This window comes from Scatophagus argus, chromosome 13 (genome assembly GCF_020382885.2).
Source record: "Scatophagus argus isolate fScaArg1 chromosome 13, fScaArg1.pri, whole genome shotgun sequence".
Lineage (NCBI taxonomy): Eukaryota > Metazoa > Chordata > Actinopteri > Scatophagidae > Scatophagus > Scatophagus argus.
In genome coordinates, this window is record NC_058505.1 from 12,211,174 (window position 1) to 12,231,081 (window position 19,908).

At 41.4% G+C, this 19,908-nt stretch overlaps 1 protein-coding gene across 3 annotated transcripts in view; it reads left to right on the forward strand.

Moving 5' to 3' along the window:
- The window catches only part of gpc5c (glypican 5c), a 95,353-nt gene extending 77,145 nt beyond the window's left edge, over positions 1–18,208 (forward strand). For all 3 annotated transcript variants that reach the window (XM_046407361.1, XM_046407359.1, XM_046407358.1), the window contains 2 exons: positions 1,564–1,705; positions 15,959–18,208. In XM_046407361.1, coding sequence (XP_046263317.1) covers positions 1,564–1,705; positions 15,959–16,146 — 330 coding nt within the window. In that variant the 3' untranslated portion in view covers positions 16,147–18,208. The remainder of the gene's footprint in view (positions 1–1,563; positions 1,706–15,958) is intronic.
- The last annotated feature ends 1,700 nt before the right edge of the window (positions 18,209–19,908 follow it).

Genomic DNA, 19,908 nt, shown 5'->3' on the forward strand with positions numbered 1-19,908 from the left:
TTAGCAGCAGTTAACATTTAACTCACAGCCCTGCACCAAGCCAATTACATGGCTGCAGACTCTTGTTTCAGGATTGTGCCCTAACATGTAGCTTTTCATTGTAGGCAGTACATATAAGCATGTCTGCATTGATGAAATAGCTCTTTTGGGGTGATGAAGGCTTGGGAGACAACTGGTTAAAGGTCACCTTTGCTGTCAGGTGTGTTGACAGAGTCAGAGTCTGGTGTCAATGGCAAGGATATTAGTCATCCCTCAACACCCCAAGCCCCGCCTCCATTCCTCCTACCCACCTCTCAACCTGTCTGTAGTGGTTGTTCCCTCTACATGAAGGTCAGATGTGTACTAGGATTGATCTTGTCAGCTTTCCCATGAATGTTTAACAGTCCGTGCGTGCGTGTGCGCATATATATATATATATATATATATATATATCCAACTTAAAGGATATAAGGATGGCCAAAAAAAGTAAACTGTTTGTGTTTTCCAATCTATACGTGTTCTACAGATCTGGTATTCAAGCCACTTTCTTTGCCTCGTACTCCAAAGGATCATTTGTTGTTGTGTCAGGAGAGCCTCTTGTCAGACATGGTGTGATAGAACAAAGACTACCTTGATGATGGTGGACAGCAGGAAGGGCCAGCAGGTGGTACAATTAGTTGCCCCCATGCTGAGAGGGAGGAATATCATAAAGAGCAATATTTCATGCTCCAGGCTGAGACAGAATTCATGCAGAACTGTGGTCATAGTGCAGTGTAATATGGTTTCTGTAGATCCAGGCGTTTATCACAGTTAGAGGTAAGAGTGAAGTGTAGATATGAATTATATATTCTGTTGATCAATGAAGGAGCCTTCAAGCAGTTGTGATTGACAGATTTTAATCAAATACATAACGTATGAAGGATGCTATACTAGGGTGAAATGAACAGATGACAGTATATATTTGACACGCTAACTCATACAAAAATAAAACATGCATCTAAAAGTTCTTGCAATATTAGATCATTTGTTTGATATGTCATAGTAACAAAACTACCTTTTTTGATTGCTTTTTCTCAACCTTGTTATCAATGCTCCTCTTAAAATGTGGTTGGAATTAAGTGCAACACGTCATCTCACCACCCAGGGCCTCACTTTACACCACCCACACTGCTCTTTTGTTTCCCCAGGACGCTACGTATCATAACGGGCCCTTGCTGGCATTCACAGGAATTGATATGCAACAGAAGGGACACAGGCCACACAAAGATCCACAGTATTACATTGGGAAACACTTTACCACTTAGTGGTTGCTATATCTATAGCTAGCCATGATAATGTATTTTTAAGTGTTTCACATAAACATTTCAGTTGCCTCTGTGTGTTGCAAAGAGAACTGTGAAGGGTAGGATTAGCTGATAACTGAAGGAGACTTGAAGACCAGTCCTGCTTACAATTCCATTACTCATCCAGTTGCTTCTTATGAGGATTGGCCTACACAGTAAGACAAGGTAATGAGGACATAGTAAAGTTATTATATATACACCAGTATGTAATAAATCTCTTTTTATTGTATTTGTGGTTCAGGAGACCCAGGAGAGGTTTCCCAAACTGGGACAGATGGAGGCCTGGGATGATCTGGGCAGTGGGGAAACAGAGGAGGGCAGCAGCACGGACTGTGATGATGAAGATGGATGTCAAGCCTCTGGAGACGGTCACAGCCAGACCTGTAAGCAATATGTGTCCTTCTCCGCATACACGAACACTCAAAAACAAACCCTCTTTCCAATAGTCTTTTGACCCTTGCCAACTGCAGTACTATTGGCAAAGGTAATGAGCCATAATCTTGAGTAAGTTTCCTTCATTTGCATTAGAAAACCCTACTTCCTCTGTCACACACCTCCACATGATGGTCCAACAGAATCTTTGTGATGACTTACAATGTTACCATTATATTTTTAATTGTGCTCTACCTTTAATCAGCTAATTTTCTGTGGTGTATAATTCTCTCGCTCAGTATTGAATTATTTTGTGAAGATTGCCACGAAGTCACTCTTTCATTCACCTTCTACGATAGCAAGAGAAAGTCAGTTTAAAACACTTTTGCGCACTCTGCTATCCTCGCCTGATGTGTCTCCTTGAGGCTACCGCAAAGGTGGCGGTACAGAAGGTTCTTCAGATCCTGAGAAAACAAATCAGTTTACTTCAGTGGGCGCGCACACACACACACACACACACACACACACACACACACACACACACACACACACACACACAGATGAGGCGGTGCGGAGGTGTTATGCCTTGTTTTGGCTTTGATGAAAATCATTTGATCTCCTTTAAGGGCTTCTTGTCAATCATGGCTAATTATCATGTTTGTTTGTTTTTCATCTACCCTTAAACAAACAGGTAGTGTAGTGTAGTGTGAAATATTGTCTTACTAGCATGGAGAGAATCAAGAGACATAGAGAGACGTAATAGCAACAGGGGCTAGGTTAGGTAAAGAGGTTAAGAGTTTTTTTTGTTGTTGTTTTTTTTTTTGTTCGTGTGTCTGGTTAAGAGGCCACCAGGAGATACTGTACAATGAGAAATCCAAGCAAGCAGTCATGCAAAGACAATGAGGACAGACCCAGTGATAAGATCCTCGCTGGAGTTAGCCAAGCCTCCCTGGCTTCCCTGAATCTTCTGCAAAACTGCAAAACTGCCAGGTGCTAATTCAGCAGTTTTTCTGTACAATGTTTACTCAATCCAGCACAAATGCCCACAAGCACATTTTGCACAGAGAGCTAACCACATGTATTTACCTACCTACCCAATTAAATACAACAGACATTGGAGTATATTGGTTGTCTAAGTGTTTGGCCAAGGATCTTTGTTGCGTATCATCTCTCCTCTGTGTCATCAGCACTGCTATCAAAAGCAAGGCAAAAAAAAAAAGCCATAAAATTTCCTTGCAAAAGGCGTTCAGCAGTCTTCATGTTCTTTAAACATTTTGGAAACTGACCCTACTAGATTAACTAGACACAAAAGACATTGCTGTATGTGTATATAAAATTTTCAACAGCCTGTCTTTGGCTGCTAGATAAACAGTGGCTTTTTTTTTTTTTTTAAATCTTCAATACTTTAAACACACACTGAAATAAAAAGTTCTAATCTTGTGCCCCTGTGTTACATGCTAATTATGTGTTAAACATTTTTATCCTCCTCCTGATCTAACAATTTAATTGCCGTGTTTGTTAAAGAACATCCACTTTTGAGCGATCCAGCTATTTATAAAAGGATCTGAATGAAGCCCTTCTAGTAAGTAAACCCTGTCCGCATAATCAGTTTCACACAGATACATGACATTGCTGATGAAAAGATGCTCTACCTTGCATTTCACTGTAGCTTGGAAATATTAAAAGCAGCAGACAGCTTGCAATCATATCCTCATTTTCCTTGTATGCAAAAAGTCCTGTGCTTGATGTGCAGTTTTACTTGACTACTTGAAGTTATATTTAGTCCTGAAAGTAAAGTAAATACTACAGTAAATACTCCTCTTCTCACCCTCCGTGTGTAGGAGAAACAATGGTGGCTGGTGAAAATGCATATAAATTAGACCGGATAGTGACATGATAGTGTTCGTTTGTACATTCTGGGCAGAAATATGGCGGACCCACTCCTGTAGATATGAAGGGATTGTTTTGGTGTGAGTTGCCAAGTTTTGGAACTTGAAGCCCTAAAAATGTATTTTTAGTTGGTACATATACCTATATGACAAATCTGGCTATAGACATTTTTAAGACTTTTTCTACTGGTTGATTTTTCGTTCTTGATTATCTCAGCAGCAAATTTGGTAACTGTCAAATAAATTCCTTAGTTGGGTTAAGTTGTAATACATTATAGGGGCAGGAGGCATACTTAAACTTCCATCTGTCTGTGCATTTGTTTGCCTCTCTGTAGCTGTTCCAGAGCTCCCAAGGTCCATGTTAAAATTGGGCATGACCGCCCACTGTTCTGCTAAGAGAGACTTCATCACCAAGCTAATGAACAGCACTAATCTGCAGAGAACAGACTCACTTTCTCTTTCATCACTCAGATGTGATGGAACCATTGCAATCTTGCTGAGGCGATGTGATGCATGCATGCATACAGCCTCCTGCATAGGAACAGAATGTTTAGGAATGCAGATACAGAGGCTTCACGATACATACCATGAAGATCAGCGATCAGTAGGCAACAGCATGAAAAGTAAGATGCCGATGTATGGGGCAGTGTTTCGATCTGACAGGGTCTGGCTAAATAAAGGATTACAAAAACCTACAGACAAGAGTTGGAAAAGTTGCATTCTTTTAACAGACTCCAATTAGCCCTGCACCACTAAAAGAAAGTGCAGTCTGATTGCATGATGTCATGCCTGTTTGATCTGGGTTCAGCTCATCCTTTTCTTGCCTAGAGACATCCTAGTGTGCCAACTAAACAAGGCCTGGTCATGTACGAACTGCCATGACCACAACCATGAACAGGAGAATAAATCAGTGAATCTTTAATGAACCACATCATCCTTCTCCCCTGCAGCAATGAAAATCTCTTCTGTGGTACATTTTGTGGCGTGACTATGGCTTATTAACTGTATTAGCCCGGGAACACTTATGGCTGCTTCTTCCAAAAGAGCTATTCATTTGTAGCTAGCTCATTAACGTATTAATCTCTAAAAGACCCACAATGGCACATTAGACCACTGTCTCTCTATTAGGAAGAGAAAGGAGACTACAAATGTGCATCAAATGGCATAACAGTGCTTCATTTGTCCATCTACTGCTATGAGTCCAACAGGCTTGTTTGTGTCTCTGGCAAAGTAGGCACAGCCTTTTCTGTCATGGCTTTTAGTGCAGATCAGGATAAACAGACAACACGAGAATACACAGTAGACAGTTGTTCTTAGTTTTATGAAATCTTAAAGGAGTTAAAGATGCAGTGTGGGAGATTTATGAAAAACTAAAAACTTTCCCACTTTTGAACTTGACTGCAGTGTAAGTCTGTCTGATAAAGGTCATAGAAAAGTCATAAAAACAAAAAGAGGAGAAAGCAGGTTATCCATCTCAGAGGAGGAGAAGTAAATGCATGGATAGACACTTCCAGTGATTGAGCCGGAGGGATATGCAGTACAAAAGTGTGAATCGTACAGCCATGAAAATGGAATTCTCTTTTGGTAACAAACACCATCTGTCTAGAACGCTGGCGAGTTCATCAAGAAAGTGCAAACACCCCCGGCATTGTGCACACAATCTGCACTTAAGCAGCTGAGCTCTATGAGCTTGAAGCCATTGGCACTGATTGTTTTGATTTTCAGCCATCTTGTCAAAGAACGTAATTATCTAAATATGATAAGATTGAATGATTTAAGAGAGGAACGCCATACTTCTGTTATCCTTCGATGGGAAAAATATTTGAACTTTTTTTGTCTCGTGGCATACCTTCATATAGAAGGGGACAGCTGATTGTGAGTGTGTATGTTTAAACATAGAGTAAAAGTCACAACTTAGGCTACACTTTGTGTTCTTTGGGGGGAAAAAAAAGTCAACAAAACTAGCAGCTGTGTAGTGTTCAGAGTTTACTTCCCTTGGAGTTTTGGAGTTGGGATAACGTCACATGCACACACACACTCACAGACACACACACACACACACACACATTCAAAGACATAGAGAGGTGAGGCTGTGTGGCATGAGAAGGCTCCAATCAGCAGATTTTGAATTTAAGGCTGAAGGACACCAGAGCAAAATCTGCACTCCCCATCTATCAATGTCCAGTGTAATAGTTTGTATTTTCCTATCCACAGCTGTATAAAACACTTCTGCACAGACCTCATTTCTACCACTTGAATTTTTCAAAAGGCAGCCTGAAATTGTGTAAACATTGACCTTGATCTAACTTTGACGAATCAGCCCTTTAATGTTCTTGGGTTGCTGGGTGTGTTTGTACGTGAATATCTAAGCCACAGTGAGAACTTTTCTCCGAAGCCTATAAGGCCATAAAGGTGTGCGGCAGCTGTTCACCCTGGAAGGAAAAGCACATTCCTGAAATGAACTGCTGCTTTTACAGGATATGGCCAACCTACACTAGCGTTAGCAGGATTACATTGGATCGGTCCAAAACCCACTACAGCCTGCTGTGGTCCAGGATCCAGCACACACCTGCCTTTCATGTCAGAAAGCTTGCAAGATGTGATTAGGGGTGAAAGTTCTGCAAGTCAGGGTCTGCAAGAGGACACAAGGTCAAAGGCTAAAGTTAAAACAATGGAGAGGTACTATAATAGAATAACATGATTTCTTTTTAATTTTGTTTTTTTATTTAACCCATTTTTAACCTGGTTACTCCCATGGAGATCAGTGATCTCTTTTTTCAAGAGATACCTCTGTTACAAGACAAGGTAGGTAACAGACAAGGTAACAGAGGCATGAACGTACAGCTCAGAAATCTCAGAGTTCAGAGAAGATGATGGCAACATACAAAACTGTGATGCAATCTACCGTGAGAGATGGGGGTTAGGAGGGTGGGTGGGGGATTTGGTGTTTGTATTCCCTTCCAGAGAGTAGAACCAATCCAGTCCTTGATCTTCCCATCCTAGGTCCTGGGGACTGGCGTGCGTAGAGGCCGGCTGGCCAGCAGATGTAGTGGCTCCGTCCCGATGCGGATATTACCAGAAGGACAGCCATTTCCCTTAGCCTTTCATCTGGAGCTCAAGGGGCTGAGAGAGAACTCTTCAGGGCAGAGTAGGGTTAGAGAAGAAGGAACAAGAGGATCAGAGATGGCTTTGGCTGGGCAGGATGGTCTGGTTTACGGATGGGTGTGGAAGGAGTGAGACACATTTTCATTGAAATATGCAGAGTCATGTACTTGTTCTATCTGATTTGAGTGAGTAACACTGCATAATTTTCTCCATACTTGTCTTGACAAAGTCCATGACAGATTCTGAGAAATTACAGTATCATTTACCAATAAATTACTGTGGGAATAATATCTTTCTAACAGAACTATTAGTGGGATATTCCTTTGGACAGATATATGCTCAAATCATTCATTTAAACTTAAGCTACCTAACAGATATTCTGTTACCATAATCACCCTATCACACATTTTTATTGTACACACCAGCATTTCTGATCAGCTGTCTCTCATTTCCTGCTGCCCCCATCCATGCCTTTTTGTACCACTATCCACCTTTCCTTTTGGTGCTCTTCTTAGCTTGGTATATTCTGCCCTGTGGTTTTTATGGCACTTTGAGAGCATATTAGCTTGAAGGGCTCCCTCGGCGTGCGGTCATCAGAGGAGAATTGTTCTCATTAGCGAGCATCATCATTTCCTTTCTAAGCAGTATCAGTGAGGTCTTTATGATTGAGCTTCTTCAGCACACCTTCGGGACCCTGGTAGGGAAACACCAAGAATCTCTGTTGTGGCAGGTTTTTAACTACAGGAATTGGGTGTTAGTTACTACCTTGGCAGTTAGGGGAAATTATACATGCAATTTAGCATTGATTTAGTATTTGCAATGATGACTATGAAGTTCATAGCAGAGCAAAATGAAATGCTAGTGATTCAGTGTTGTGATAGTGCAGCCTCATAAAAGTCTTAATTACAGTACCCCAGTAGGAACTGGCATTATAAAGTTGGTTAAAGATGGTTTCCAGTGAGGGGTTCTTTAGCTGCAAATGCAATGGATGTCTCTTGACTGTTATTGTGTGAAAAACACCCTTGCACTTCTGGCCCTTCTACTCTTGCCCCAGTTCGGCTTAGACTAAACTGTTGGATTATCTTTAGGACCATATTTAATCAGTACACAATAAATTTGTGGAAATATTTTGTTGCTGGCTACACACACTAACAAACAGGCCTGCAGCTGAAGTGTCTTAGTGAGGGCCCTAGTTTATAAGGGCTTCTTTATTAGTGCTCACCCCAGGTTTCTCTCCTGGGGGCTGGGATGGTGGCTGGATGGAAAGGTGGGGGGGGGGGGGTGTTGCATGGGTTAAGGCCTGGAGCTTAGCCCTGACCACTAACACAGACACTGACATTCCTGTTGTAACACAGCACTGAGCAAATAAAGGCAGACATTCCACTGATATTGAAAAATACAGTAGAGGGATAAGTACGGATGAGACTGATCCTCTTCGTCTCAGCTCAGCCTGGTATGCAACTGGAAATGCAGACTAAGTGAGGGGAAAGGAAGAGAAATCATGGACGGACTTGAGGTGGGATTTTCCCTTTGGGCCTGGTACTTCTATCTCAAGCTCAAAAGATGCAAACTTTTGTTTTAAAGCAAAGCCACAATCAGAGTATCTGTTTTAGAGTTCAGAGGTGCATTAGCATTGCATGAGGGGTCAGATAATGGAGGTTGCTAGCAATGAGCCAGTTTTGGCATTGACTACCTGCAGTGTGAGTGTGTGTGCAGCTTTATGTATGTGTATGCATCGAAGGGATGCAAGGCACTTCATTAAAGACCTATCTTATTGACCAGCGGTGAGAGTGACAAAGCCCTTCTCCCTTATCCATAATTGATGTGGCAATTAGAGCTGCACCCAGAACAGGGTGTCAAGCCTGAAGACTTGGTGGGGGCTGACCTCTCACTGTTTCAGCTGATTACAGATCAGATAGGAACAGCCAATGACAGTGTACTTAGCGCACTGTTCTAATTTGGTTCTAAAACTGCAGTCAGTTATGCAACCGAGAGTTTACATCAAAGTATTTGACTCAACCCCACGAAATCAAACATTTATAACATCACAGCACAACTTTTTTTTTTTTTTTTAACCCACACAGATTTCTGAAAACACTTTGAAGTTTAAAAGGCAAGTATCACTTAGATCAGTTTAGTTCAGAGGAGGCTGGTCACATGGTGCAACACAAGGCTGCATTCTCTTCTCTGTGTCTTACTTTTGTGTGTGTACTCCTGCTACTTGGTGACACTGAGCAGGTAGCACCCTAACGACAGTTTAGACAAAAGCCTCATCTTGGTACTTCACCCCATATCGTCACTTGAACATTTTACTGAAAGGTCTGAAGGGCTGAATGTGTGATTTGATTCTTGATCCTCAAGGCAAGACAACACACAAAATCAGAGAAAGGGAAACTGTCAGAAAAGGTGAATGCATGCAATTTTAGACTTCTGCACTGCTTGGCTGATTCCAGTGGGCAGGGGAGGGATCTGTGTGAAATGTTATGCCAGGAGACCCCCACAGTGACAGTTTTGTTATGAGAGCTACCCAGCATCTCAAATATAATGGATAGTGATGAAGTGTGTGTGCATGCATGTGTGTGAGAGAATAGAAGAATCTGAATGTGAGTGTATCCCTGTCTCCTTTACACTCATTTGTCTACATGGACAACCTGACACCTGCCAATGCATTGAGGCATCTGATGTTTGAGTGCACGCAGGCATAGTGTGAGGTTTGTGTGTGTATGTGAGTGCTATCACTGGTATCATCCAATATCAGGGTGCTGGTGGGGAAAGTGGTATGTTTGCATCTGTGTGTGTGAGATTGGTGGAGTCGAGCTGGGACTTTAACTTCTATCTTGCATAGAGACTGCCTTCTCCTCAGAATTCTCCTTCATCCTGAGAGTCTGCCACACTGACTGGTGGAGGTCACTGTCCTCCCAGGGCCTCTTTTCCCTGTTTATTTCTACGTGTATTTGTTTGTGCGAGAGTAAATCTTAATCTTGCCAAGGAGTTTAATAGTCTAGTACTGCCAAGAATCGCAATGGGCAGATTCCATTGTACTGACCCCCGCTCTGGAGTTGCCATGCTGCTATGCCCGTTGCTAGGTTAGCTGTAGGCTGAAATGTGTACCCCACTGGTGCCCCTTTAGCCCCTTGAGTGGCCTGCCAGAGACCATGTACCAGTCCTGGATTCCCTATATATATTCCCTGTGAACCACAGAGACAGTTTCTAGATGAGTGAATTTGTGTGTGTGTGTGTGTGTGTGTGTGTGTGTGTGTGTGTGTGTGTACAAATACAGTGTGTTACTCAGAATACGGAATAGGGAGATTAGTTTGATGGGGTGAGGAGCCCCTGGCTGACAAGGCACCACATAAAGAGTGAGTCGTGGACAAAAACAGCACAAAGATGGATGACCAATAATGAACTGCTTGAATGCATCCTCCCCTTCCCTCCACCTCCTAACTTTACCCCTCTTTCTGAGAAAATGTGTGTGAAAAGAGATAAGGAAACATTGTGTAAGTACTTTGGAAGGTAAATGTCTGTGTTTGAAACAGTGAAAGGGAAGCCTTAAAAAACACAGTGACCCAGAGAGGTTTAGCATTCCCCAGCTGAACCAAACAGTGTCAGGACAGACATTATCCATAGCCACCAAGAGCAGCATCAGTCTTTTATTTCTTTTCAAACGTCTGATCGGAGGCAGACTGATAGCTCTGTGTTTAGCAATGCCACCTTTACCCAGAAATGAAGACACTGGTATACACCACTTGGTGTGCATTGGACTCCACATGCAGTCAGGTTTTGTGGTGTGTGAAAATGACGAAAATGTTGCAACCGAGGAGCAACAGTGGTTGCTAAATGGATGTGTAGTTTAAGTCCTCTATGTATCAGTGTTGTATGGCGTAATATTGTTGAACCTGAAATGAGCAGCACTCCTCTTATCTACACAAAGTGGCAAAACTATACAATTACTAAAATCTACAATCATAAAACTTAAATGCACTTATATGAGAAATATGCGCGTACGCTAAACCCATGTAGCATCTTTCTTTACTTGGAAAACAGAGAGATTTTTGCTCGCAAGAGGATTGATGGCAGTTGGTGAATATCTGGCAAAGGTCACACATCAGGTTTGATCAGCTCCTCTGTCCCTGTTAATGATGGGGTCTAATGGTACAAATCACTTTTACTGACTGCACTGCATTTGAAAAACGTCGAGCTGCTGCCCATGTTTCAAAGAGGTATCAGCTACTGCTTAAAGTTCTTGTTGTACAGCAAACAAGGATTGATTTAGCAAATGAACAGTGTCATCATTCAGCCACAGAGCTGTCACAGGAACAGATGGATAAACTGTGTTCTCTATGTCTAAGTCTTGAACTTCCACTGGGACCAAGCTGTGGAGGCGGGTGACCTGCTGATCACCCATCGTCTCATTGATAATTTCACCATGTGTGCATGCACCACGAGCAATCTCACGTGTAAATCTTTGTGCCTGTGTTCATGCTTACATTTGTGTTTGACTGCATGAGTGGTAAAATAAAATATGGTAAAAATGTTTCAGGGGTCACCTCTCTTAATGAAACATCGCTGTGAGGCAGGTCCAGTGGCCTTGTCTACCCCCCCCATCTCCCATCAACCATTTAACAGGGAGAAGGTCCCTCAAGGTCACGGCCGGGGTGGGAGGCTAGAGACAGCAAGACGATGAGAATGAGAGAGAGAAGGAGGAAGTTACTGACCTCCACCCACCTCTACCACTCTCCCTCTATGCGCCATAAATCAAACCTCCGCCTTTTGACTTTTATAATTGTACACAGCAGGCAGGGGAGTGAAAACTGCCACAGGTGCTTTGAAGCCCACGATAAAAAGGTTAAAGTCTTCTATCTACACAAGAAACCAGTATATGGGGTAAAGTAGATCAGAATTCAGTGGAATAGAAAACATTTGAATGAAAAGAATGTATTTCTATGCTTGTAATGGCTATAAGTCAGTGCTGAGTCTGGACAAGCTGCCTTGTCATCTTGCTAGCATATAGTGTGACAACTTGCTAAGCCCCAATATACAGTAGCACCATTCCTCACTGGATTACAGCTTTGCCGCCTGTGTTCAGCCAAGCCCACATAAGTGAGCATAAGTGTATGCTATTCGGTGTGCTGTGTGCATTCATGCTGGCTGTGTGTGTGTGTGTGTGTGTATGTGTGTATTCTTGTCTGCAGTATGTATGACGTACTGAGGAAAAGAGAGACTAAATCTTATCAGTTGAAGACAGAGGGAGCATTGTTTGAGAACAGTTTGTGTCTTCCGTTTGCATTGGTTTGAGGATTTATTTTGTGTGCTGACAAACCAAAAGACTCACAGAGGAGAAGAGGAAAGAGAGAGAGAGAGGGAGAGAGAAAGAAGAGTAGCAGTAGAAAACAGACAAGACCAAAAATTATGGCCAAAATGTTGTTATTCCTCCCACTCACCTTCCAACCCTTATTCCTCCCTTCCTTGCTCCCCTCCCATCCCTCTGTCCTTTTGGCGAAAGCCTGAGATCCACCTCTTCTTAAGTGCGGTGGCCAGATTTGTTAGAAGCAGCTGTTGTTGCTTCCTCGGCCAGTGGGAAATGGAGGCTCCTCAAAACACACAAGCCGCTCATCTGGTTGGGCATTAGTGGCAAAGGACACTATGAAGCATTTCTCACACGCTTAGCCAACACAGAGGTCAACAAGGTTGCAGAAGATGGAACATCCCTGTTTATAAGCTGCAGGATTGGATTGAGCTGTGTTGCTTCCTGGTTTACATGTCAAGGTGCGAATGCGACACACTGCTATACATCCGAGTGTTGGATGATCATCATCCTTCCCACGGCCCTGTCTACTGCAGACTTTAATGACAAGTGAGAGCTACTGCATGCTGTTCTTTTTATTAGTATAAGGCTAACACACCATATTGTAGAAACACATATTTATTTCATTTATTTGCGGTCTTGAGCAAACCTTTCAGCACTCAAGTTCTATTTGTCTCTAGGGTTTATTTCACTCTGTTTTTGTTTGTCACTGTCCTTTGCCTATTATGAATCTTTTTACCAATCAAATTATATTTCTCTTTAACTGGTGGGGAACATGTATCATTGACTGCTGTTGTAATGGGAGAAGCATGTCTTAGTGCCAGCTATAGCCTTGAAGGTGATGGATTCCGTCTGCCTTGATCCAAGTGATGATGAATCTTCATCCTCACACTGAAAAGCCAAACTAACTGTTTTCCTCCTCTAACCCTCCATGTCATCTTTCATTCCCTCCCACCCTCTTTTTTTCTGTCTTGCTTGTTCTCCCTTTTTTCCTCACCATATTTGGGGGATTTACACATGAGCCAGCTTATGAAGCAGGGCTTATCTGCTAACATTGTCTCATTATGACAACAACATCACATTCCATTGTGCTCCTGCCCTCCTAGCTTTTCATTTCTTTGTACCTCAGGTTGTTGCTTGCTTTTAAGGACTTAACTATTATAATGTACCTCTTTTTGCTCAAGATTCTACTCCTTCTGTTTCAGTTTATTCTCTTCAATAATTAAATTCTTTTTAACTATTGGAGGTGATATGACTGAAAATGTTATCTGGAGAGCATTTCCATATTATGTAATAAATATTTGTCATGAAAGAATAACTAAATATTATGACCTTTGGGTAAAGCTTGTTGGCCAGATATTAATTTTTTTTCCACGAACTGAAAATGTTTAAGGGTTTCTTCTCATGTTGGCAACCTTTCAGTGGTAAGTCTGCCCAAGACAACAAATCTTTGTATTCTTTAAAAGTAATTTCTCTCTCCAAGATAAATGGGACACAAGGTATTATTATGTGTCAATATGATATTATAATTATGTAGTGAAATTTTATTGTCAATGGCAAAGCTGTGTTTTGGAGGCCATTACTGTCTCTGTTTCACAACAGACCTTCCCTAACAATTTCACCAAAGCCATCTTTTTGTTGTTTAAGAGATGTTCAAAGGTCCGGGTTATTGGATTCATTGGCGTCTTGTGGTGTGGTTACAGACTGCAACCAACTGAATACACCTCGTCTCACCTTCCCCTATGGTGGCCAGGTCAAATGTGAAAGGTCCTCTCTAGAGCCAGTGTTGGGTTTGTCTATTCTGGGCTACTGTAGAAACATGGCAGTGAAACATGATGGACTCAATAGAAGAAGTCCTGCTTCCTCTCTACATTTAAAAGGCTCAATCTAAGATAAAAAAAAAACAACAAGTGTCAATTTCAGGTGATTAGACATGGGTGAAAACATAGTTCTAAGTATTATGTTCCATTTTTGCTCCCAAATGTCCCACACACCGAACCTTCAAATCTATTTCTAAAAACATGTTCTGAATGCATTTATGTCATTGTGAAGCATACAGGAACATTCCCTGTTTGGGTCTCATAGTCTCTTGTTACGGGTCTTTTTTCAATGTCTCATTTCTAGCCTGAGCTGAGAATACTCTTTAGGGCATGTGTAAGGTAGCGTGAGCTTTGGTTTATTTGATGATGGTGACAATAAATATTTGAAAGCAAATGAGACATGATATAAATACACAAACCATTCTTTCTTCTCTTTTGATGTTCCTCCTAGCTGATGGCACTCGAAGCAATCACCAATAGTTTGACTTTGCCTTAAACCAAATCTGGTTAGATGATTAGTTCAATTGGTTTTGACTCTCAGACTTTAACTTCATTTTATTGGCATACAATTTTATGTTATTTTAAAGTTCACAAAACATTTCAAAATGCCCACCTTAATATATAAAGACACTTTAACTCATTGGCACTACGACTGTAATTGGTTGTTCTGGCCAGGAACTGCTGCGTTAATTAGCCAGTTGTTAGCTTGCACTGGAGTAATGTTAGTCTTGCGTTGGCTTATTCAAATGCGGTTTTCTGACATCTCCCTGATGAGATGCAGCCCATTTCCATTGAAACAATAACAGCAATCTGATTTGGGATAAATGATGTCTTTGTCTATTGTCTACTGGAACAACAAAAACCATTGGCATGGGAAACACTTTTCTCTCTAGAGCCCTGCCCAGCCCATTTCATGCATACACATGCATGCAAACAAACCCAAGTGCATAGTAGGGATGGGTTGATACGCATTCTCAATTCTACAAAACCAAGTTTTTCTTCTTTTCTTGACCATGCAGATGTGAAGGTAAAAATTCTTTTGGAGTCACAGCTTAAAAAGAGAAATACATGTCCTCTTATGTTGGTGAAAAAGGGATTTTAATTGTCTAAAGTTCTGTGGAGTGCTATTAATTTTCACATTTTGTATTCTTGACAGCCAAATCACCACAAAAGTGAGTTGGTAACTGTATTTAATTAGACCGCTCAATTTGAGACAGATCAGTTTACACACACTGGTGGGAATCATTTCAAACTTGGCCTGTTTGTGACAGTGACAGCTCAAAGAGACATTTTGAATTCTGATATGTAGCTTACCCCTATCACAACACACAGTCATTTCCGCCTTTCTTTCTGATAATCTGTCTGTAACCCAGTGATGTATATAGTTGGTGCTGGGCTGGAGATGAAGAACAGTGGAGAGCAGGAAAGGTACAGAGCAGATTTTTATTTTAGAGGCACCAACTCACTGTCCCATCCCTGAGGAAAGAGATATGTTCAGAGCCAAGGCGATGATGCTGTATGACAGAAGTGATCAAATTTAAAGGAGACTGAAAGAACAGCAAGGTTTAGAGCCAGCCATGAGGGAAGTCCTCTTTAAGGAAAGCTGTGATTTCACAAGTGTCAGCAGGAAAGTGTTTTTCTGTATAACTTTATAAATGTACTGCAGGGACTGTCATTAAATGTCTGCCAAACCCTCATCATCCTGATCTATCTGTGATTGGCTGTGTGGACGCAATGAGTGCTTTTATCATCTGCTGCTGAAGATTAGTCACCGAGTCAGTCCTCCATCATGACATGTGTGTGAAGATGGCAATGGGAGCTCTGTGTTCTGCCTTTTTTTATTATTATTATTTGACCATGTCCCATTGGGCCAAAAAAAAGTGTATATTGGCACAGGTATTTGTAATAGTAATACAGTGACACTGTAAATGCATGTTTGAACATTTTTAAAGCACTCTTCATTTCTGCATTTTGACTTAAAACAGCCACACATCTGTGCCTCTTCTGATGAACCAATTTCAAGTGTGACATACTGTGCATAATCATACATCATTTTTATGAGTGATTTGAAAACCGTTGGAGTGAGGTTTTAGGAAGGGAGATGAGCCTCTAATATACAAATTTATCTATTTCTGTCTCTGACAGCTCACACAGAAGCGCCCAGTGAAGGGAATCCCATTGTGAGACAGCATGGAGGTGGCAGCCCGCATGAGAACCCATCCAAGCCCCCCTCGGTGAAGGTGATAGGGGGCTCGGCGTGTGTCATCTGGGTACGACCCTGGAGCCTTGCACTGCTCTTTGCTGCACTGTGCTTGCAGTGGACCATGTTCTGATCACAGCGCCCTCTGTGAATCTACCACTCAACCCTGGCCCTCCAGGAACCACATACATGCACGCAGACACCCATATACATATCACTCATAGTATCCTTACTCCTGTCCTCAATGTACATGGATGGATGTTAATGATGGAAAAATAAGAGTGAAAAACAAGAGAGGCTGTGGAAGAGAGGAGGACGACATTGTGGGAAACTGCAGGAAGTCCTTGTCCTGCACCAGTGTGGGTGTTTGCACAAGCTAAGCCCATGCACACTATTCTACAAAGATTAGGCCTGCTGCTTCTTCTAGGCTGTTTGGGGGCTAGACGTTTGTGTATACAGACACCACGACAGCCCTTACATATGTGGTTCAGAACGGGACTGCATCACTCTGATTTTACTTAAAAACGCTTACACATATACAGACTCAATTATACAGTACGAACACAGCTGTCCTCTTTTTCTGTTGCTGCTTTTTACGTACCCTTCCAGGCTAAAAAGCCACATCATGACCGCTGCATCAATTGCAAGCTAGGAAGAAGAATTCAACTCATTTTCTTTTTGAGGATTAAGGAATGCATGATAGATTGATAGCTCAATCCCAGGTGCCTGGCCCTGAACAGCACATTTGATGTACTCTAATGACTGTGTACCTTGGCAGGGATTAGAATGTAATGAGTTCAGGTAGAGCACGGGCACACTTGCACGGTTTAATACATTGTGCAGACAAACTAGGTGTGTATAGTATGTAACTGTATATAGGCTGAAAGATTTGATGGAGTGTGTTAGGCTCTGATTCAACAAAAAGCTCTTAAATGATTGAGCTGAACAGGGTTTTCTTTTTCTTTTCCCTTTGCTTTGAATGAACTGTGCTCATCTGCTCCATATTACATAGAAAACAGTGCAAAAAACTTAGAAAGATAATTTCTGTGACAAATGCACATCATTTTCCAACTCAGTCACAACATAAATGGACACATTATTTGACATTTGAACAACGTCTGTAAATTGTTGATTTTACTATTGTGCATACAGTTTTGTGTGTTTGCTTGTTGAATTGCACATTAATGCATGTATAATTTACGAGTTATCAAAATTATTATGCTAGGATCTGGTCCGTCTTCAGGAAGCATCAAAAACCTTCTCCATTGCATCTTGCCGACACAGTCACATCAGGTTTCATCTTCCTCTCTCAAATGATGGTTTGGAGTTTTAATACAAGAGGAAACTTGGGATACAAATCCAATACAATTAAACACACAGAATAAAACACACAGAATATTTTTACAAAGTTGGGTGCATCTATTGTTTGATGCACATGTGAGCCATCATGTAAGTCCCTCTACATGGATCGTACATTATCATACATTTTGCCAAATAACCTTTCTCTCCAACCACTTTTTAGCAGACAATTCCATGGAACTGCAACACAATAAAAGCAAATCCTTCTTTGTTTGACTGATTATTATTGATGTGTTTTCCCCTTTTGTGTAGAGGAGGATGGTTTACATACTGGTACAGTAAATTACCTGTGTGACTGAGGATGAATGTATGGTCATTGCAATGCAGTTTCAGTATTAAACCTGATAATGCCTAAAAGCTAGCTAAGCTAAGCTAAATAGGTCAACACATCTCCACAAGTAAATGTGTACAGAAATACTTCTTCTATTACCTCAATTGTAAACAACTCATCCTCTCCTGACTGAAAGCTAATTCATCATTGACTCTGCCTAAGTGCAAAAAGGATGGCGTGCTTAACTACTTGCAAGTACATACAATTATACATGAAAGCCCAACAGTTAAAGGCCGCAGCTATGTAAGGTTTTGACAGTTAACACGTGTCACCTTTTGTGTTCTGTAACCATATTTGTTTAGTTCAGGTGATTTCCTCTATGTAAGTTTTGTTTCTGATTGTCAATAATTACACTCACTCACAGATCACTTCCAGCCCTTTAATATTGCATGTGTATAAATGTACATATTTTAAGTCACTTGCCATTTGTTCTGTGTCTCATTTCCTCTCTTTGTATCAGTACGATATAGTGTAGCTGAGCTCTATTAAAGGTGCTCTGCTTTTTTTGCTTGTCTCGATAGCCTCTCCTTAAAGACGTGATTTACTTGATATTTATGACAGGCACTAAACATCTGCGGCACACCCACTCAGACATTTTACTGATTTTTTTTTTTCCTGATTAATCCTTTTAATCCTGTGTGGGCTTGTACAGACTGTGCTTGATTGACATTCTTTTTCTTATTCTCTTGCACCTGTTAGGGCAATGTACATCTTTGTTTGTTTTGTTGGTACGTTGAGTTAAGAGACCCTATGTAATGGACCGGTTGCACAGCAGACATGTTGACATGTCATAGCAGGAAACTCACAGGTGTATTAATGATTGATGCATTCCACTCAGAGGAGGTCTTACTGTTGTGCATGTTGGTTCACTTTCACTGTTGCAGGGACATTTAGTGGAACAGATCCGTTGTTACTGTTATTAGGTTGACCTGTGGTTTTTCTGCCGTGACAAGTCAAAATGTGCAAGAAGTCCATTCCCAGCATTACTCCACCCAGCTTCAATAAGACAAGAAGATGAATCAGATATAATAACTGAAGACACCTGTGTAGATGTGCAAGATCTGAACTATTTCATGTAGACACATTTCTCACACTGGCAAAAAGAATAATAAACAAAGGTTGCCTTGTTATATAAGTCCAGTGATACTTTCGGAGCCCTTTTAAAAGGTCCAGTGTAGAGGATTTAGTGGCATCTAGGTTGCAGATTGCAACCAACAAAACCCCTCTCACTAACTCTCCCTTACAGTGGCTGCAAATAATGCTAAAGGCCCTTTCGAACCAGTGTTTGGTTTGTCTGTTATGGGCTACTGTAGATAAATGCGCAACATAATGGACTTAGTGGAAGAGGTTTTGAAGCAAACTTGATATAGTGCCCAAACTGTGTAATTTCAACATCATGTGAAGCACACAGATCCAAACAGACCTTTTCCTAAAGCTTTAGATTGCCCGAGAAGTAGTTGTTGAACTGCGGATGAGTTTTGGTGAGTGACACTACCCATGCAAAATGAAAATCAGAACTGTAAAGTTATATCAGTTTTTGATCCATTCACTCGGATAATGTTTGGAAAGTCCAAAAGAACCGCGCAATTACATCATTTTATCCCCATTCAAGTTAGTGAAACCAGAAGTTAGTCAGCTTGTCCAGCAGAAGTCTCTCATGGGCATGGTCTGTTGGCTTCATGTGCCACGGAACAACTTTCATACAAATGAGCAGGCTGCCCAGGCTTGTTTATTTCTTGCCTTCAGATTCTCCCTGAACAGGTCCATGGTGGAAGAGGATCTGCTCTTTTTGTAGATATGAAAGTCTCATTCCAAGGGAACAAAACGTGATTCTGAGCTTCAGCTACATATACACTATTGACATGATTATGAATATTCCATTTCTGCCCCTAAATTACCATGAATCACAAACACTGGACCTTTTAAATTAGACTTTCACATTTTGGGAACCTAATTTTTACTTTCTTGTTAGTTGTGGCCCACAAGCACCTCTAAAGAGTGGCACGTTGTATCTTGTTTGACATATAAGACTCTGGGAAGCTTCTATCCGCAGCCACTTGATGCCAGGAAGCAGTGACAGTTCCTGTAATTCACAACTTGTCAGTTTTACATTTTAATCAGCAGGTTAGTGAGGTTCAGAGGTAATAAAAGGTGTATTTCTGAAATGGACGGAACCAGGCGGGCTGTTTTGCTCTGATTCAAGTC